At 39.8% G+C, this 20559-nt stretch overlaps 1 protein-coding gene across 1 annotated transcript in view; it reads left to right on the top strand.

Annotated features, from left to right (window-relative positions):
* ERN1 (endoplasmic reticulum to nucleus signaling 1) overlaps positions 1-12235 on the top strand; it is a 32640-nt gene extending 20405 nt beyond the window's left edge. Inside the window, exons 11-22 of the mRNA XM_085304786.1 lie at positions 1128-1246; positions 1537-1728; positions 2329-2584; positions 3558-3648; positions 3985-4174; positions 4728-4827; positions 5393-5592; positions 5917-6064; positions 6559-6686; positions 7295-7418; positions 7666-7733; positions 8008-12235. Of these exons, the coding sequence (XP_085160912.1) occupies positions 1128-1246; positions 1537-1728; positions 2329-2584; positions 3558-3648; positions 3985-4174; positions 4728-4827; positions 5393-5592; positions 5917-6064; positions 6559-6686; positions 7295-7418; positions 7666-7733; positions 8008-8214 (1823 nt within the window). The 3' untranslated portion in view covers positions 8215-12235. The remainder of the gene's footprint in view (positions 1-1127; positions 1247-1536; positions 1729-2328; positions 2585-3557; positions 3649-3984; positions 4175-4727; positions 4828-5392; positions 5593-5916; positions 6065-6558; positions 6687-7294; positions 7419-7665; positions 7734-8007) is intronic.
* Positions 12236-20559: the final 8324 nt, after the last annotated feature.

Below are 20559 nucleotides of genomic sequence, written 5' to 3'. Positions count from 1 at the left end.
ATGCTCTGCTCAACAGATGGAAAGATGTTTAATATGTATTTTGCCCCTTCATCCAGAGAAGGGTGAAAATTATTTAGTTTATTTACTGTATGCAGTGTATTCTGGTTTTTAAATTCTGTTGGACATTTTAATCATGCATAGTATGACCTTAATTCTTGCCATCATCAGAGGGTAATGTTTTCCCCATTTCACAGAGGAGGTATTAAGGCATAGATGTTAAAGCTATTAATAATAAAACATCAGCCTGTTTTGTGTGTCCCATTTCCCGAAATTTAGGAACTGTTTTTCCAGGGTATTTACATTTTTTTCCTCAGAAATTAAGAACCTTCTGCAGTTCAGTTGTTTTAAGTGATGTAAATTTTATAATTAAGTGATATATCATGTATGGTATGATCTCTGGCAGAGATGCAACTTTCAGCTACCTTAACTACTGCCTTTCTTTTTCTGTCGTTCCTTCCCTCTTTGTTTTATACTGCTCAGCTCTCACGGTAGGCAGGCTCTCATTAAACAGTTCCAACTCATGCCCAGCCCTCTGCGCTCGATGACCCTGGCCCTGAATCTCTGCCCTCTTTTTTCTGCCCTGCTCTCTCCAGGAGCAGGAGTCTTCCTCTGTCTGCTCCAGTTACAAAAGCCGGGAGCACAGTAGCGTCTCCCTCCTCTCGCTTTCGCGGCACAGGCTGAAAGAGCACAAGGAGCAATTGCAGCTAAGCCGTGATTCAATTCTTGCTTCCTTCGTGTGCAGCACAACCCATTCCAGTCAGAGCCATTTAGGCCCTGGAACATGATCTTCGCCCTCAAGCCCACATCAAAAAATAAAACTAACTTCAAAGTGAGCCGGCTGGGAAGCATTCCAGTGCGTGTTCCTCAAATGGTCACAGAGACCCTCAGGAACCAAATCCACAGCCAGTGCTTGAGCACAGAGTTGTTCGGGTCACTATACCGTGAAGGAGGTCTGCGACTGCAGGGGCACAACAGAGGAAAAAATGTTTGAGTTCTTGTACTGCAGTGTTCTCAARCTTTTTTAAAATCAGTTTTATGTATGCTGTTCAGCAGAGATGTTTAAAATGAAGGATAACKTTCTGAAAAGGAGATTTTTTTTAATTTTAACAAATGTGTTTTATTTGAAGGGCACCATGAAACACCATTGTCCGCCCCTACAAAAATCCTGGAGAAATTCCCAAGCAACTTACCTAAAAGGCCTGAAAATGTGATTCCAGCTGACTCTGATAAAGCTACTATTGAAGAGGTTTGTGATGATAATCTTCTTACTGGTTCATTGAGGAATAAGGAGAAAGAGTAGAAATTGGGGAGGGAGTCGAAAGAAAAGCTACATGGGATTACTTCACATTTCTGTGGCAGTGTTTTCATGTACTTGACATGTAGTATCACTGTTAAAATGTATCATTCCTTATTTCAGAACTAGGACTTCCATCTGCTTTTCTTCCACATGCAAAGCTTTCTTTGACTTTGGTAGGATTAGAAACTGTCTGTTATCCATGAAGACATTGAACTAACAGAGCTTTCTCTGCCTCTTAGGTTATTGACATAGTTGAAGGTTCCTCAACAGAAGCGCCTCCGGCTATTCCGAAGGATATTGAGGAGAAACCTGCTCGGCCCGTCCATCGGCCAGAGGCTCCTGTAGACTCTATGTTAAAAGACATGGCCACAATCATTCTCAGTACTTTCCTGCTTGTGGGCTGGGTGGCTTTTATCATCACGTACCCGATGGTAACACTTGCTTAGCTTGGTGTTTTTGTGAGTTGTGGGAGAGAGGGTAACATTTGACAGCTTASCCTAGAAGTGATTCAGGGGTTAGGAAATAGCCCCCTACAGGGCTTTTTCCTGCTCCTTGATAATTCCCAGATGTGCAGTGGGTAGCAGAGGCTGCATATGTGACATGACAGTGCCAGTTCTTGAGCTCTTTTTATACATTCCACTAATTCTGTTTTTTATATGTGTTACTCTTTTCATGGACATGTTTTAACACCATTGGCTTCGTTCCTCCCTTCCTCACCTGAACCTCTTATCAGRTTTTCTGGCTTTTGGATCCCCTTATCCTTCTGTGGTGTAAAGACACCTAGTCTGCCTAGCAACAGTGAGCCTTTGCTTTATTCATTAACCAGCTGATACGATTTCTCAGCTTTGCGCTGAGAGTTCACAATGAAATTGAGGACATGAGAGCAAAAGCCCTGTCAGTTCCGCAGGCTACTTAGCTGCTGGTGCGGTAACATGAAAAATTTCCCCTACCTGCCCTAATAGCTGTAGAGTTCCCTTGTGTGACAGGACACCTGCACTTGTGGAACTGAGGCTCTCTCTCTGCTCTCACAGAGTGCACATCAGCAGCAACAGAGACAGCATCAGCTGGAGGAGAAGATACAGCTCTTGCAGCAACAGCACCTGCCCTTCAGTGCTCCCAGTGATCTCTCGCCAGAAGCAGATTTCTTGGACACCTCCTACGTACGGACAGAGAGCTCAGCTACCAGCACACCAAATCTGTCCCCCAGAGCATCAAACCATTCTGCGTATTCCAGTATCTCCACATCTGATGTTGGGAGCTGTCTTTCCACTGAGCAAGAAGAGGGAGGTAAAGTTGATTTTTGTCTTTCATTTTACTTTTCACTCCATTTCTCCAGCCTGTATGGTAATGTAGCAAACAGCTAAAAACTTACGATACTACATAGATCACAAGGCTGAAAAAAGACCATCATGCTCATTTAGTTTGAGCTTTTGCAAAACAGTAGGCAGGTGTGTCATGTCCTGATTTTGGCTGAGCAGAARTACCTGCTTTAGAAATAGATACCAGGTAGTAATTGCCATATGATGATCTTATGTTATCTGTGGGGTATGTGCTTATCTTCTGTAGCCATTCCAGGAAGCGGTGAATTTCCACCACTAGCTCCTACCAATAAWAACCAACAGTCCTGCCCACCTCAGGCCTATTTCTTCTGCTAAACTTCATTATATGGTTTTCCTGAGTAAACAGTGAAGTTCATTTGCACACAGAAAATAAAACAGCAGCCAAAATTCAGGCACCAGTGGACAAAAATTAATTTATATAAAAATATGTATCATTTATCATTAACTGGAATCGAGAGCTAAGAATTACAGAATCTGCTTTGCTGTACTGCCTGACCTCTTGTGGGCTCTTTTGTCCCTTCAAAGGCTATCCAGGGGAACTACCAGTAAACCCACTTTCTGTAACTGTCATTTTGCATTTCCTGAATTCACTAAAACGTCTCCAAAAGCTAGAGAGCGTTTGTCTTCTGAGACCCACTGGTTTCTTGTACTGTCTGAGGCATGACCGTTCCAGACTGCGAGTTGTCTCAGGTGGTGTGTACAGTGTGTGTTTGAATATGTTGGATTATTTGGTCACCTGTAAATATTTGGTGGTTCAGCATAAGTGCTAAAATGCAGATGTACATTTGTTTTGATTATAGGTGTTGTGAATTTCAATGTGAGCAAAAGGATTTTTATATCCTGGCCTAGAAGGACGCGGAATTGCAAAAGGCTGGCTTTATCCATCCTAAAACAGTCCTGTGTGTTTGTTTTCTTTTCAGATGAAGATACAAACAGAGTGATGGTTGGCAAGATATCGTTTAACCCAAAAGATGTATTAGGACATGGAGCTGAAGGAACAATTGTTTACAGGTAGAAAACAATGTCTGCATTCAGCTTTAAACAGATCAATTAATATCTTACTTGCCTTAGGATTTTCTTTTTAAAAAAATACTTAACAATTTGAACAGAAATGGAAATTTTAAAGTAGTATATTGAGTGTGTCTGGAATATTTTCCTGCAGTGTTTCTTCACTAGCAAAAATATTTCCCTTGCAAATGTTCAGTAAATAAAGGTTTAATGACAAAATAGATGTTGCCAACAWAGGAATGCTTTTCTAATATGCCTCTGCAAAATGCCTTGTGTTGTCACTTGCTTACCTGCTTTGTACAGAGAGTCTAAAACATTTGTGTCGTTTCCTGTCTGCAGGGGGACATTTGATAACCGAGATGTTGCAGTGAAAAGAATTCTCCCCGAGTGCTTCAGCTTTGCAGACCGTGAAGTGCAGCTGCTGCGAGAATCAGACGAGCATCCCAATGTGATCCGCTATTTCTGCACGGAGAAGGACCGGCAGTTTCAGTACATAGCCATTGAGCTGTGTGCCGCTACCTTACAGGAGGTGATGGGCCACTTACTTAACAAACCTAAAGAACCTGTGAGCGTCTTCTCCCTGGAAGGCCTTTCATTTTCCTTAGCTTATGTTGTTGAAGTGTCTGTCACAGGAGATGTTCCAGGTGTTCTCACCACTGACTGTGTGAYCGTTACATATTCCTACAACAGTGGTGTTCTCAGAAATATCTTTGCAGCCATCTACTGACTGAAGGCCAGAAGCTCTTGTCCTTTCCTTTTCCTTCTTRTGAAGGACTCCTCTATCTTAGTCATCCTGCATCTCCTACCATCAGGACTTTGAAATCCTTCTACACTGTTGCTTCTGTGGGTGCAGTGATATGTAGAATTCTAGCTCTGACTGATGATCAGAGATCATCTTTTCAGAGTTGCACTTGCAAGTCTGTAACCAGCTAAGATTAGACTGCCTGCAGTTTTCCTAGTTTGATGTCTTTTTTTTKTGGGGGGGGGGGGGGGGGTGAGCTTATTGGGAGGCTTACATGGAGGCTAACGATAAGCAAGCATTGTTGTAGCTCTATCATCTGTCTTTCTGTTGTAATTTATAGTACGTTGAGCAGAAGGCCTTCAGTCGCCATGGCTTACAACCCATCGCTCTCCTGCAGCAGACAACATCTGGTCTTGCTTACCTGCACTCCCTCAGTATTGGTACGAATAACTCTTGTTTCAGTATGAAATGCAGATAGGAAGATAAGCTGCTGTGGTAGTGAGAGCTTGYGTATTTAATCTGTGAAGAGTTGTAGCACCTGTGTTCTCCTCCCAGGATGGACGGACAGACACACACTCACTCTCTCTCTCTCTTTTCCCCCTCCCTTGCTTACTTCCTCCATTCTTTCTTTCCTCCCTTCCTTTTCCCTTCATGATTCTGCTCTATGAGTCTGTTTTCAGAGTAGCACAGAGCCTTGTGGCTAAGACCTTATGTTGGCAGCAAGTTGTATTGTTCCAGCAGTTGTTTGATGCAGTGATCCCTCTGCCTGTAAAACAGCTGATGAGTATTAAAGTTAGTAGTTTGTTCAGGGCTCTGCATTTTTGGTGCAGAGAATGGTGACAGACTAAAGAGTATGTTTGTGATGAGCCTCTACCAAAGATGATAGATTAAGACTTTAGCAAAAAGTGGTCCAGCCTTGTGAACMGATTGTAATGGAGCCACATTAAAGGTTTGCATATATATCACTGGGATTGCCTAGAGGGAATAAACCAATGTTTGTAATAGTCCACAGGGACCTCAAGCCCCATAACATCCTCATCTCGATGCCTAATGCTCACGGGAAAGTCAAAGCAATGATTTCAGACTTCGGCCTGTGCAAGAAGCTGGCAGTGGGCCGGCACAGCTTCAGCCGGCGGTCGGGCGTGCCAGGCACTGAGGGGTGGATTGCCCCAGAGATGCTAAGTGAAGACTGCAAAGAGAACCCTGTAAGTAAGTCTCCAGCTTTCAGGCTCCTCCTGGGAGAAGAGAGGGCAATGCAGGGCGAGTGGGGGTGGTACCTGGTCACAGGCAAAGATAAAAGTGTTCAAGGCCTGTAATGCCTGTGCATTCATGCTAGCTTGCAGCTACATTAACAATAGTGATTCCCCTCCCCCCCCCGATTACTTACGTTCCATACAGCAAAACATGGTTCTGGAAAGTTTCCTGCCCTCAGATGATGCACAAATAACCACTTTGTGATGATGGCCTAAACTCTTCAGGGGAGGGGGGGAAAAATGATGTTATTGCTATGAAAGCTTATTTATTTGCAGACATATACTGTGGACATATTTTCAGCTGGCTGTGTCTTTTACTATGTGGTATCTGAAGGCAGTCATCCCTTCGGCAAATCTCTACAGCGGCAAGCCAACATTCTGCTTGGTGCATACAGCTTGGATGCTTTAAATGCAGACAGACATGGTAAGAAAACATGAAGTGCTACAGGAGTTTAGTGAAGTTTCATTGAGTGTTAAAAATAACCAATAGAAATGACAGAAAAACTATAAACCACAGTGACACCTCCCCCCGCCCCGGATAATGGTGAAGGTTATGCTATTATACAGAGGCACTCCCACAGAAAAGTTAGACACTCTTAAAGGTCTTGAAATTACTGCCTCAAAGCAGAGAAGTGATGCAAAATTTTGAGCACTGTAGCCTTGACTGCTCTAGGGTTATTTATTTATTTCATGTATTTAAGGGGTAGGAAAGGCTGAACTTTGATCTTCATAATTGCACTAATTCAACACTGTGGACTTTCTGGTGATTGTACAGTGTACATACGAGGGTGGCACTTCAGCTAGTGTGGCCAAGCAGTCAGGATTGTATTGGAAGTAGTAGAGAACAGAATGATTTCCTAAAGATACAAAACATTAGCTTTCCGTACAGCCTATGAATTATCACCCTTTTCCTTGCAGAAGACATAGTTGCTCGTGATTTAATAGAGCAAATGATAAACATGGACCCTCAGAAACGTCCGTCTGCCAGCTGTGTGCTAAAACACCCATTCTTTTGGAGTTTAGAAAAACAGCTCCAGTTTTTTCAGGTTTGTCTTGACCRTTTTCAATCCTTTCAGTTCTAAGGAGTCTTCTAGACATTTTTCACATCTTTAATTCAGTCTCTCCTAACTTTGTGGATGCTGGAAATAGAATCCACAACCTTACATGTTGTATGTATGAAGAGGCAAGAAGAAGCAGAGTTGTAATACCTAGGTGGTATCTTTAAGAAAATGGTTCAGTCTTACAGACGATCATGTATATGGGGCTAAGACACAATATTATCAACTTAAATTTGAGTGAGGAAGGTCTTTCTTTAGTAGTTACGGAAGCAACACACTGGGACACTTTGCTAGGCAGGTTTTTAAGAATAGGGTAGACCACTGTGGTGAACAGGTGTCGTTAACCTTGATTTGTGGTGGGAACGGGCTGATGACTTGAGGATCTTTCTGCAATACAAAGACTATGGCAGATGGTGAAACATCATCTCAGAAGCTTATCTCCCCCACGCCCAAGCATAATCCAATGTTTTGTACTTTGTCGTGAAATACAATTATCACTCCAGTACCAAGACATGCTGTAACTGGCCAGAAGAAGCAATTTTAAATTGTCAAGAAAAGTTTGGAAGTAAAACTAGTAACTGGAATGTCTCTTCCAGGATGTTAGTGACCGAATAGAGAAAGAATCTTTAGATGGTCCAATTGTCAAGCAATTGGAAAGAGGAGGAAGAGAGGTGGTAAAAATGGACTGGAGAGAACACATCACTGTTCCTCTTCAGACAGGTAATGAGACTGTATTCTGTCAGTGTTTTTCCTGGTTTGAAGGGACAGGAAAGTAATGATGGCTTTGTCTCRGTTGTAGCACACGATCTTTACTTACTTGTCAAAGTATTTGTGTAATTGAATGCATATAAAAATATATTTGAAACAYCCATAAATATTCATGAATGTGGGCATGCGTACCTTGTTTTGGGGACCAGTGACTTAAACATAGTATCAAAACACAAAGTTTTTATTTTTTTTTCCCCAGACCTTCGAAAATTCAGATCATATAAAGGAGGCTCAGTACGGGATCTTCTGAGGGCAATGAGAAATAAGGTAAAGGACTTTGCTTGGTACATATCCTAAGTGCCTCTAATGAGAATATGTATGTACAAACTAACTTAAGCACTGGAACTCTGGCTGAGTAAGCAACATACACATGTAATGTGCCTCCACTTGTTTTTTGTTGCCAGTCTGTTTTACTGTTTTAGGTTTGAGCTTGTTTACAACTCCCTTTATCTAGGAAAATGCATTTTGTTCAGACAGATGAGTTTAAAAGAGTAACCTTAAACAACCTGTGATTGAGCTTTTCCCCATTTTTCTTTTACAGAAGCACCATTACAGAGAACTGCCTCCTGAAGTGCAGGAGACCCTGGGCTCCATCCCAGATGATTTTGTATGTTACTTTACAGTTCGTTTCCCTCACCTGCTCCTGCATACCTACAAAGCTATGCAAATATGTTGCCAAGAAAGACTGTTTCAGCATTACTATAATCAGGACTCTGCAGAGAAGAGTCTTGCAGGAGACACTGTTTGAAAAAAGGGGGATGGATCTTCCCTCTCTAGGACCGACATTCCAAGCACAGGGCTGTGAAACAGGCCTACCTTTAGCAGGGAAAAGTGGGATCATCGAAGAGCTGAATTCTCTCTTTGAGGAAACCAAGCTTCCAAGAAGTGCCTTGTACTGTCTGCGCTGGATCAGGAGATGGTAGGAGCCCAAGAGTAAGTAGTAACTTCAGAAAAGCAGTGAACCCTCATGATGGAGTTATCCCAACAGAGTTTTTAAGACAGCRAAAATAGAGTGCAAAATCTGGATATAACCATCATTAATTACCCCTATACTGTAGTTGATTTTATAACTYATGTATTTTACTGCATAGAATCAAAGTACAGTGATTGAAATCATATAATTACTAGGGATTGCGATCTGCAAAAAAGGAGCCTTTTAGCTGTACCAAATCACCAGACCCTGCCATTGCACTACTGCCACTGTCTGCTTTAGGCACACCGCAGTGATTGGAAAGCGAATCACTTTTAATTATCCAAAAACAGTAAAGAGAATACAGTTTCTTTTTAATTATCACAACTGCCCTGGAAAATTAGTCCCTCATACTTAAACAGATACAATGAAGTTCTAAAAAAATATTGACTAGAAAAATCAGTTAAAAGGTTTACTTACTTTGAAAACAAGGCTTATTTTTAAAATATCAACCAGTGTTCACAGAAGAGCTTGAAGAGTACTTGAATTAGATCTGTTTCAGAACAGATCTACAGAAAAAACTTTTTATACGTTGATGTCAGCTATTAGCTGCTTGTGAGAGGCTAATGATTTATCTACTGCAAGTGTTCCTTACTTTCTGCTAAAGAAAGACGGGTTGTCAGTTGCAGATCCAGAGGTAAGATGAGGGGGGRAAAAAAARTAAATAGGAAGCAATGAAAGATGTACAGAGCAGTGAAATCATAGCAGTGTTTTTAACAGGCAAGATAAAGCTGTAAAAGCAGCTCATTAGAAAATGAGCTGTACAGGTTGATTAATTATGTCCAAGGGAAGCCTATGTTTTTAAAGATGCAGTATTTCTTTTCATTGGCCCTAAAGCTGTGACAAAGCATTAAGTGTGTGTGAAGCATTAAGAAATGCTGAATTCTAATATGATACAAGTGGGGGGGGATGTTCTTTTACAATATATTTATTTAACATATTTATATTTATTTAATTTTTACTACAAAGTGGTAGTAAATCCAAGTGGTACAAGTATAAAGCATGCCAAATCTTTCTGAATCCTTTTTGTTTGTATTTAATCATATTGTAACAACTGGAAGAAGAAAAGTGATACTGCATCTTTCAATGGAATACATTTGTCTATTCCAGTTAACGGGAAGATTACAAAGTGGGGGGAGTTAAATCTCTCTTATTGTGCCATTAAGTCTTAAACTAGTAAGTTATTGACGGTTTTATGTATGGGTACATACAGCCACTTTTCTGGAGCTACTTCACTGGAACTTTTTTCCTAGTTTTGCAATGTATGAGAGCAACTATTTACTTAAGATGCCAAACTGTGCAAGTTACATGTTTCTAAAGCTTGAAAAAAGGTAGTTTTACCTAAAAAAGATTCAAAGCCTATTTCATATTTTTGTACTTCTCATATAAAGTTCTTTCTTTTATAATTCTACTAAATAAAGACTTGTACTCAAACACCACAGACTTGGAAAACAGGTCTACTTTTAGYGACTGTGTGTGCCTGAGGAAATAAGCCAACTGCCTTCATGCCATAGCTTCCAGAACCAGGACTGGAAAAGGTAAGTGAGTTTTGCCCATGTCTACCCTGGGCCTCCAGCAGAGAGCACCAGCTACCGCTGCCAGTCCAGAGAACCATCACAGACATATTTTAGTGGCCTGCTCAAAAAAAACCCTGTCTTCCTGCTATTCAGAGGTTCTCTGTACTACTAAAACAATAGTGAGGCGTGGGTGTTTGCTATCCCAACTGACAGGCAAGCAGCAAGACGAAAGCCAGAGAACTTCTCTGCTTGTTGCAGAGGGAGGGAGGCAGAGAATTAGAAGAGCAAGTACAGAGCCCTCTGAAGATCCTGAAGCCTCACTTTATTACTCTAACCGTCCTTACTTCTTGGTGACCAGGCAGGATTGGCAGGGCTGCAGTCACTGCACTCTGCAAAGCTTTTTAGCGCACGTGCAGCGCTGACATGCTGCAATAGAGATGGAAAGGGCAACTCCCTAAAAGTCTCTTGACACACCTTGTTACTGAGTACATCACTGCTGTGCCAGCTGGCTGGGCCTCAAAAATCCCCCACATCACATTACCCAGTCAGCATGGATCAGTGGTTAGTGCAAAAAACAAACAAAAACAAACAAACAAAAAAAAAGAAAAAAAACCCCTACAACTACCTGGCACTGGTACTTCTCCCTTGGAGTAAGGAAGCATAAGGCAAGCAAGGAGCTTTCCCACAGATAAACTGTGAAAGTCAACAAACAACCAGGTGGTTTACAGGAGGAATCCAGCCCATAAAAGTCTTAGCTTTATCCGCAKGACCTGGATGGCTGCATGACTCACCTTGCCCCTACCAGCGCAGCAGCTGTGCCCCACAGTAACAGCAGCCACTGCAGGTTTGTGACACTGGCAAACTCTTTTCTTCAGTACTTTGGTGAGCTGGCCTGGAGTAAGTAAATAGCAAATAAGGCAGGAGATAAACTGGGAGAATTTTGCCTAGTTTAAGGAGAAAAGAAGAAGAAAAAAAGTCTAAAAGTCTATGCTGCCTCCTGAGCAGGGACAGCGCATGTGATGGTGTGAGGCTGGCCAGCCAGGACCTGCCACAGCCACCAAAGCAGAAGCTTCCACCAGAACAGAGCAACCCTTGGGCCACATTCCTTGCAGCACCCTCTTTCCCCCCCACCCCATGGATGATCCCTACCACCACCACCTGGCATCTTGCACAAGAGCCAGCAGGGCTCAGCCGTGGGCTACTTTGCTCGGCACCCCGTGGATTGGGGCAACGCTGCCCATTACAGCCCAACACAGGTTGCTCCACAAGGCACAGGGCTTCTGCTGGATTTCAAAGCAAGTGGTGGCCTAACTCTAAGCTTCAGCATTGCTGAGAAGGGGCTGGTGGAGCATCAAGAACATTTGTCTAAAGCACTTTCCATTTTTTTCTTACCAGAATTTATTTAGATGCTGTTTAAACAAAGGGGGGGGCAGTAATCCTCACTGTATTATTTCCTCTGCAAGCTAAGCTTGGTTCCACCACTGGAATAAACAGAACAGTGCTCAACTCAGCCCAGAGACTGATTTAAAATTCTAGTCTACCCTTGAACAGTAAAATAACTTGTGCTCGCTAAAAGTCCCTCTCCATCCCCTTTAAAGTAGAAAAAAAAAATAATGAGCTGCAACATACTCACTACCCTGCCTGGTTAGCATATTTCACTTATGTTAACACTGCAGGTACAGAGCATACATATCCTGATCAACTGCAAGAACTCATCCAGTACAGAAGCATGTGGAGGAAGCAACTCGAGTGACTTCGCACACATCAGTGATGATTTTAAAAACATCTCCCTCCCCTCAACCCAGTCTCTCACTTCAGTTTTGTATCATTTACTTTGTTTCTACCTTTAAGTATTACATGTGCTATTAGATGTATCTGTATCTGGGGAAGGGAGTGAAACCAGGTGAACAGTTACACAGATACCACAGACTACTGTTCAGACTACTGTTTTACAGTCTAAACAATTCCAACACTGGGAAAAATGTTTTGGATCATCATCTCAGACATATCTGCAAATGTCTTTGTATGTATCTGTTCTTGAAAATAGTCTAGTCTGATTTACTAACTTGAAAAATGCAAAGGAGTTTGTTGTCAGTACTGCCTGCAACCATTACATCAGATTAAGCTTATAGTAATAAACAAACCTGTCAGTGTTGCAATTTTGCACTGTTTGATGTTGACAGTGTCAGTGAAATTTAGGCAGAACTCAAATTTCTGCATGAGCTGAATTATCCTACCTGTAGGTATAGTAGGTATAGTTTAACAATAAAAAAGGGGCCGATTTGTTTTTCCAACTTCAGTCAGGATCTGGGCAGAGCTAACACCTGTAAAAGGAACTGCAGACCATAATGAATTTAGAGCAGCAATAAGTGAGGTTTCAAACAAGATAAAGCCAAAGAATATTGCATCTAGTCTGCACCTTCACCCTCCTCTGGTCCCCAGGAAACAGGAGGAAAGCCTGTGACTTGCTGGCTAGCCAATAGTTGTCTCCTTCCCCTGCCAACTGGGGAGACCCAACAGCAAAGCAACTAATCTTAAGAGGGCTGCACTGTTTGCTTGGGAAATCCAGACGACTGGCACATTTTGGTAAAGCACAGAGGCRACTTTTCTCCAGGACACTTGTGCCAGGAAGATGCAGATCACAACAGCAGCCGAGTTACTAGGAGCAAACACTTTGCTGGGGTGGTAGAGAAAGCCCTCACCCCACCGCAATGCACCACTGGGGATCCAAAAAGTTAACTGGGCAGAGGCAGCTTTCCTAAAGCCTACTACAGGATATGAGAATGGTTTTAGAAATGGTATAGCACAGGACAGAAACAGGATGCCCAAACTGTTACTGACAAGGACAGAGCTAAGTAAAAGCACTAATTATACAACAGCTTATGCAACCCACTAACATGCTGTGGCAAGAAGTTTGTTTTTTTTTTTTTTTTCCTTTAATAACTACTCTATCCCTTAAAAAGCAAAGGACTGAATTCCAAATCCTTTGCCTCATCAAGGCATTATAAACAAAAGGCCTCCCTCACCCCTTTTCCTGATAAAAGCAGGAAAGGGAAGAGTTGGAGAAAAAGCCTACCCCTGTAGACTAGCACTCTGCTCCCTCTCCCCCTGCCTTGCAGAACCAGGAACTGACAGCGCAGATAAAGAACAAATCCATCCCTCTTCTATACCTGGTCACATTCAAACTCCCAAAGAGTTTGATTAATCAAATTCAATGGTGCTTTTACAAGTTGGCTGATGAGGCTCCTTGCTGTAGTCATCTTTTAGCATCAAGGAGGTTCCCCTGTCTTTCAAATGCACCCTCAGTTTTCCCTAGTGCTGAGAGGGCCAGAAGACCCAAACCCCAGCAAAGAGCAAGCCAGGCTGAACAACTTCCCCATCCTGTTGAACTACTTTAAAGGGTGCTATACCCAGCTTTAAGCTCCTCATTTCATATATCTAACTCAAACTACTATCATTAATTCCTGGAAGCACAGTATTAAGATCATGGATTAATTTTCCTTTTATTGTCTCTGAGAAAACAGTGAACAGTAGTACTTAAATAAGACTGAACTGCTTATTAATCTATTCTCACCCTTAGAAGCTGGAATCCTCACAGTTATGAAATGCTTTGTCTGGTTTACTAACTAAGCTAGCACATCATCTCTCCAGTGTTTTGCTCTAAAGCATTCAATGCAGACTCCTTAACTACATGCTCCCTCTACAAGAGAGTAGGAAAATGCCATTAAATACTTCCCCCAACATTACCAGACCCCTTTAGCCTACATAGTTACTTTTTTTATATAGTCAGTTCAGAAGGAAAACAGACTAGCAGGGCAAAGTCATCAACACCAGAAAGTCAAGATTTTGKACAGGTATAAAAGAATCTGTTCTAAGATAAAGCTCATACGAATGACTTCTTGTACAGTCAAGAGAACCAGTACCAAGTTATTTAAATTGAAATATTATTGAAGGTGGATTTTATACTTACATTCTGAAACAACTAACAAATACACTGCAGTATTAGGTCCTCAAGAAGGCAGGAAAAAAAACTACACAGGAACAGTGGTTTACTTATGTTTAATCAGAGACTGTTACAAAGAGGTAGATACACATTATAGATGTGTGTATGTCAGTTATCCATTCCTGAAATATACGCTTAAAGATGGTTTCCAACAGATGCAAGTGATGTTAGCTCCRTATTTTCTTCAAATCTTCCTTATAAACTAAATGCTATAAAATTAAGCTACAGTTACTGTTGCTATTATTTGCATGCATTAAAGTGATGCACTTACTTACCAGTCTCTCTCTTTCTGGAACTGAATTAACTTACCAATATTTGCCACTTGTTTTTTGAAAAAGATCAGTGATCCAATCTCTTTCATACTACTTACACAAAAGCAAGATTAAAAAAAAAAAAAAAAAAGGAAAAAAAAGGAGCACACAGACTTCTCTGGTTGTACTAACACTGAGAGGGGAGGACACATTCTGATCATGCACTTTAAGACACATTAAGATGCAATCAAAAACAGTAAGGAGTCTTGAGTTCACTATACARCAAATGGACTCTCCTATGGGGAAATGCAGAGCCTTTAGGCAGACAGCTGAAGTAAGCAGCGTGAACTGACTCCCTGTTCATCTATAGCATGTCAGAGTTGGGAGGGAAAACTTCTAAACTGCWCTACAGTGGACAGCAGCCATAACAATGGATCAAAAGTTGAGCTACAGTCTAAGACTGCTCATCCAGCAGAGAAAGGCCAAACTCCCCACTATTCTTTTTGGTACTGTCTCAAAGGAAAATAGCTTACTTCTGTCAGCACGTACTACAATTCATTGCCATGAAGCTTCATAAAGAGAGGACCTTCTACCAAAGTTCGTATTAGGACTACCTTGAAGAGCTGTACTTTTTGGTGATGAGATACTAGAGAACAGCATCCTTTAGTTATTCCCATTCGTTGCCAAGCTGGATACAAGTACTGCAGGTCAGTGTTCAACCACTGTCAAAATTGAGACTTCACATAGTAATTCAGCAGCCAAAAGCAATCAATTACTCCTGACTTACAGAGCACTGCATTAAGTCTCAACAGCAGTAATCAAGAGAAAGATGCACATGCTCTATTACAGGACAACAGTCTCATAGCAAAGAATCCCATTTAGTCATGCACATCTGCCATTAACATTTAGTAGAAACAGAGAAAGATTAGTTATAAAATTTATTATGCAATGTTCCACTATTTTTTCCTTCTAGAAAAAACACCTGCTTAACATTATTCAAATTTTCTTACCAACAACATAATTTAGTGTGGATGCCTGAGAACTGATGTAGAAAAAATGTCAGGAAACGTAACTATTTAAAATCTAGGAAGACATGTTCCCTTTGATAATGCGTTTACAAGCTAGTATGACAAATTCTGCAGAGTTGTGTAAGATTTCAAAATTCTAAAACAAGCTGTATTGCTGGAAGTGTCAGGTCTAYTGTGCTACTAATGAAACTACTCTGGATCATTTAGATGAGCTGACAAAACTTCCTATCTAGGTACCACACTAGTATATTTGAATCCTATTTTCAAGTACTCATCCATCACCAATTTCAAAAGCCTCTCAAATTCACTGGGTGAATACCCTTGAAAAATAAATTAAGGCACAGAAAGTTTCACAGCTTATCATCAAGCCATGTGCCAGAGCACAGGAAGCATAAACAACTTTCATCTTCCATGCCTCATGTAGAGATGAGGTACACTAAGTTTAAATAAATGAATAAATGGAGGCAGCTAGTTTTAGAGCAGGTTGCATCTTTTACCCAATTACAAATTTTTTCTTTCTTAAGTTGCAAAATGCTCTGGAGACTATACAATAAAAATCAAAATGCTAAAACTTCTAGAAATACAAAATGGGACAAAGGAAGAAACAGCAGAAGAGCAGTAACTGTGAAGAAAGAAAAGCAGCTGGACAAAAACCACATTTGTAGGTAGCCTTTAAAATACTGAAATGGACTAATGAAAAAAAAAATCCTGGCTTAACAAAGCATAAACGTTGGTAGGAAGCAGTTATTAGAAATAGCTAAAGAAAAATCCAAAGATTAAAATTACTGCTACAGACTGTTACCAATAGCAATGTTTTTTCCCCAGAGTAAGAATGAATCTATCATCCTATAACTGGTTCACTGCTTAAAAAATGGCCTCTTTTGTAATATTCATGTTACTGAAGAATTATCTTCAATTTCAGGTCTTTACGGTTTTCATTAACAGCAGACTGCTGCTTGCTGCTCATCACAGCTCTGCATAAAATTTCCATAAATATTACCTGTCCACAGGTGTAGTTAAAATGATTACAGATCTTTTTGGAAAAAAAAAAAGTAATTTATTCACTACTGAAAACAGTAGTAGATAGCAAGGACACATCCACATACCAGAAATCAAAATTCCCCTCCTCATGTACTTCCATCGTATCATTTGAACAGAGTATTTCAAATAGGAACATCAGGTACTTACAGATTAAACTAACCTGTACTGGCAGTGCTGTGGGATTTTTCTTCTCTACCAGTAAGTAGCAAATGCTGAAATTCTGCTGCTAGTTAACAAAAACACAAATTGCATTAAACCAAGGAGTTTAACTCAATTTAGTTTTTCATTAAAAGAAAAAAGCCAAACTTCAATTACTGAAATTTGTCCCTTATAAAGAAAAGTATATAAAGTAAAGGCAAGTATAAAATTACTTTAAATTTGCCTTTACGTTTTTTTGATACACAAGTCAGAATTTTAACAAGGTAATTTTGTTGCCTAACATGAACATAAAGGAACTTATAATACTTAGCCAGAGTATTTCACTAAGTAATCTTACGAAGTGTGTTTTCTTACTCTAAATTTTTTACAACTGAAAGAACAAAATATATCTTCCTTCCACTAGAATTTATGGGAGGGAAGCTAAGGAATTCAATGCTTCCAAGTAATATATAAACTTCTATGACATGATAAAAAAAACCCTAAAGCTTTGCATGACATCTTGCTTTATATCAAAGCATTACATAATTCCTTAAGTTGTAAAACACTGAAATACTTTCTTTTGCTTATATAGCGTATTTTTTAGTAATGATGACTGCTCATTCAAAATTGGTATTAGTTAAAACCAGTTATACACACTGGATACCAAGGGTAGCAGCAGTAGAAATCCATCCCCTCCCCCCTTTTCTTTTTTTAAATAGCACCCATTGAACATGTTTAATATTTACACCAATTCAACAAATAAGATTTGAGACATTAAGAAGTCTGAATCTGGCATAAGGCAGTTAGCTAACAAACAGATATGCTGCAACTTCCCCCAAGAAAAGCTTTTTAGGAAGCTTTCAAGGTCTTAAAAGTTGTGGGAGGAAACTTTTTTCTTTTTTAAAGTTAACACTTGCACTAAAATTCTTCTATTGTCAAAACTATTTCTTTCTTAAATCCTGAGAAAGAATAACTTCTCTGTAAAAGTTGGCTTGTGAACACACATAAAAGTTAAATTCATCATCATTAAAACTGCAAATGTTACTGATTCTTCCTATGGAAAGTGAGGTCATAACAATAGAAAAGTTAGTGTAAACTTGCTTAAAGGGTGCAAATACCTCAATATTCTCAACAGCAATCAGATGTATATATACCAACCCTCACAGGCTGCTCGTAATAGTGAAGGTCTATACTGCCTAAGCAATTAGAAGACTAAGAACTTGATTGAAGAACATCTTGTGTCACACAGTCTAAGATGCGGCTTTCTGCAAAAGCAGCAGACTGAAATGCTTGGCTCCCTCAAATAGAGGTTCCAAGAATTTTCATGAAACAAGACAAAAGTAAAAATGCATTCATTATACAACAGAATCTGCTTTTTCTTCCCTAACAGTCTTAGTAAGAATCTGTCTTCTCTGATAACCAAAAGACTACATAAAGCTGCTGTTTATTATATAAGAAAATTCTCACACTTTTTTTTCAAAACCTAAAAAAGTCTATTGTTAATAATATATTACACCTTGGAATCACTTTATTTCTTACTTGATCCCTGAAATTACTTTCAGACTTATATCTACTTTTTTTTTTTTTTTTTAACAACAAAAGTAGTCTCTGACGACTACTCTGACAACTACTCTTCTGCAGAACTCCACCACTACCAAAAATGCTCTAGATTGATTACAGAATGTCATCATTACAAATACACATACACTTTTTTTTTTTTAAAAAAAATCACTCTTCTGGAGGTTACCATAGTACTCCCCTCAGTATTTAAGGAATAGTCTTTATTACACACAGCACAGAACATATTATGCATTCGATCACACAATTCTAAAGTGAGACAAGCTTCATGCATTGTATGTACTTTATTTTCCACACCTCTCATTCACTTCTCTTGCTGAAACCACTGGGTGCAAGTTGACCCAACTTAGCAGCTCAGAATTCCAGCAATTCTTGCCCTTCAAAGAAAACTCATGTACTTATGACTCTTAAAAACCAACACCCCAAAATCTATTCCCATTAATAGTAATAGAGTCACTAAAATATTATGATCCTCCAAAAAGAAAACTCAGAAAAACAGGGAGACAGAATTACAACTTTGATACAAAGGCTGCTGCAATATTGACAGTACACACTGGAGTGTCAGTAAGCACACRAACTGCTCATCCTTTGAAATAAGGAAATCTCTCTGAGTTTATGTTTTCTGGAATTATCCTCCTTAGATCCACACAAGGAGGCAGGAAGGAGAAAACAGCAAGTTACGAACTACTTGTACTGGATGAGAATTTTGCAAGTTGTTTTAAAGATGATGACTGGCCAGCTGGTCAAGTAGCTGCAGAGCTATTCCCACAGAAAAGCATAGGGCCAGGTGCCACCTACCTGACTAGAAAGACAGCAGCACTTGCACATACATCTTTTAGGACAAACCACAAAGCAAGTGAACAAATACACATCATCAGTTGCTTCAAACTTAAGTGTATACATTAGTCTGTGGTAACATATTAGAGTAATGTCAGTGTATCAGCTAAAGGTACCAACTCCCAAACAGGAAGCAGAAAAGCCCTGTCTTTTAGAGATCTATAGGAAAGACAAGAACATAAAGGATGGAAATGAAGGACTTGTCAACTACCCACCAGAAATTACAAGGAAAATTTGCAATGCAGCAGCAAAACTCACAGTTAAGAAACCAGTAATTCATATAATAATATTCCCTGGAATTATCTTAACATCAAATGCATCTTTCAGGAGATAGTGTGAAAGTCACTGTCTTTAAAGTCACCATCTTGAAATTGCCTAAAAACAACACCTGAAGGGGAAAAAAAATCCACAGCAATATGGTGCTGAGAAGGATCATGCTTTGMTTCCAAAACATGACAAAATTTAAAGAACTAGTTCACCTGTTCCAAAGCATCAGCAGCTTAAACAATGGCACAGTGAAAATACAAACTGCACAAAAGAAACTTTCACACACACGTCAAACAGTTATATTCAGAGACCAAAACAATTTGTTCCAATCAGAAGACATTTATCTTTCACCACAGTATTGATTTATTATATATAAACCAAGTGTGGATCTAAGTAGGGTACTCCATTAGAGATAAAACAGCATACATATCTGAATTTTAGCTGTGTGCCTTATGACAAAGTAATTGAAGGTAGTTGGGTAGAAACTACCTAGTACTACAGCAGTCTTAAGTGAGGACTGGTAACAAATTTCAGTATCATGTATTTGATATTTGGCTATTTTTACATCTTAACTCTTACAATCAAATACTTTAAGTAGTACAAGCCATACTGAATATTTTTTGTTGTTGCTGTTAAAACAGTTTCCTTAAATATTACAGGAAAATAAGACCTAGATCAAGTGTTCCTATCAAATGCATATATACTAGCTGCAGCAGTGTATCTTGAAGTGTTGTTCCCATCTTCATTGTTATTGAGGGTAGCACCACAAGGAAAATTAGAAAAGCAACACTGCTCATTACTTCAGAACAGTTAACAGAGGACACGTCCTTTCTCCACAGTCAAAATAGGGAGGCTTCTCTAGGAAAAATATGATGGGCAGTGTACAAAAAGAGGAGAGGGTTTAACAGAACTGTGCAATCAACTCTTAAGTAAGAAAGAGATACAATTTTTCTTTGGTTGAAGTCATACAGGTACATCATTATCTAGCAAAAGAGAAGAAATGAAATGCATTCTACGCCCATTAAAAAAAACCTCAAATTTTAAAAAGATCACAAGATGGCAGGCTGCAACACCTCCCTGGACAAAACTTGGTCTTCTGAGTCCGAAGTTGGCTGTAAGCCAACCTCAAGAACTCCAAAACAACACACTTGCAACAGAGAGCAAGCAGCAGCACAAAAGTTCGTTTTTCCCCATAAAGGGTAGAATTCTAATCTACCCACTGAACAAAAGAAAACGTCAGGTAACAGCATGTGTTAATCAACTTTTGCTTGCATTACAAAAATCCTGCAAAATTTCCAACATATGTTTTTCAGCATGTTGTTGCAGCAAGCAAATTATTGTGTTTGGTATATTTATGTGATTGATGAAAAGATCTTCCCTGAACTGATATATTGCCAAACCTACAGCTTCAACTTCTTGCTCCTCTATTCTGCTTTACCACCTTGAATCTCTGTCTTCATAGG

The sequence above is a fragment of the Rhea americana genome, unplaced genomic scaffold, assembly GCF_003343005.1.
Source record: "Rhea americana isolate MKP2758 unplaced genomic scaffold, rheAme1 scaffold_21, whole genome shotgun sequence".
Classification (NCBI taxonomy): Eukaryota; Metazoa; Chordata; class Aves; order Rheiformes; family Rheidae; genus Rhea; species Rhea americana.
The sequence above is the reverse complement of the archived record's forward strand: the minus strand, read 5'-3'. Positions and strand labels throughout refer to the sequence as shown.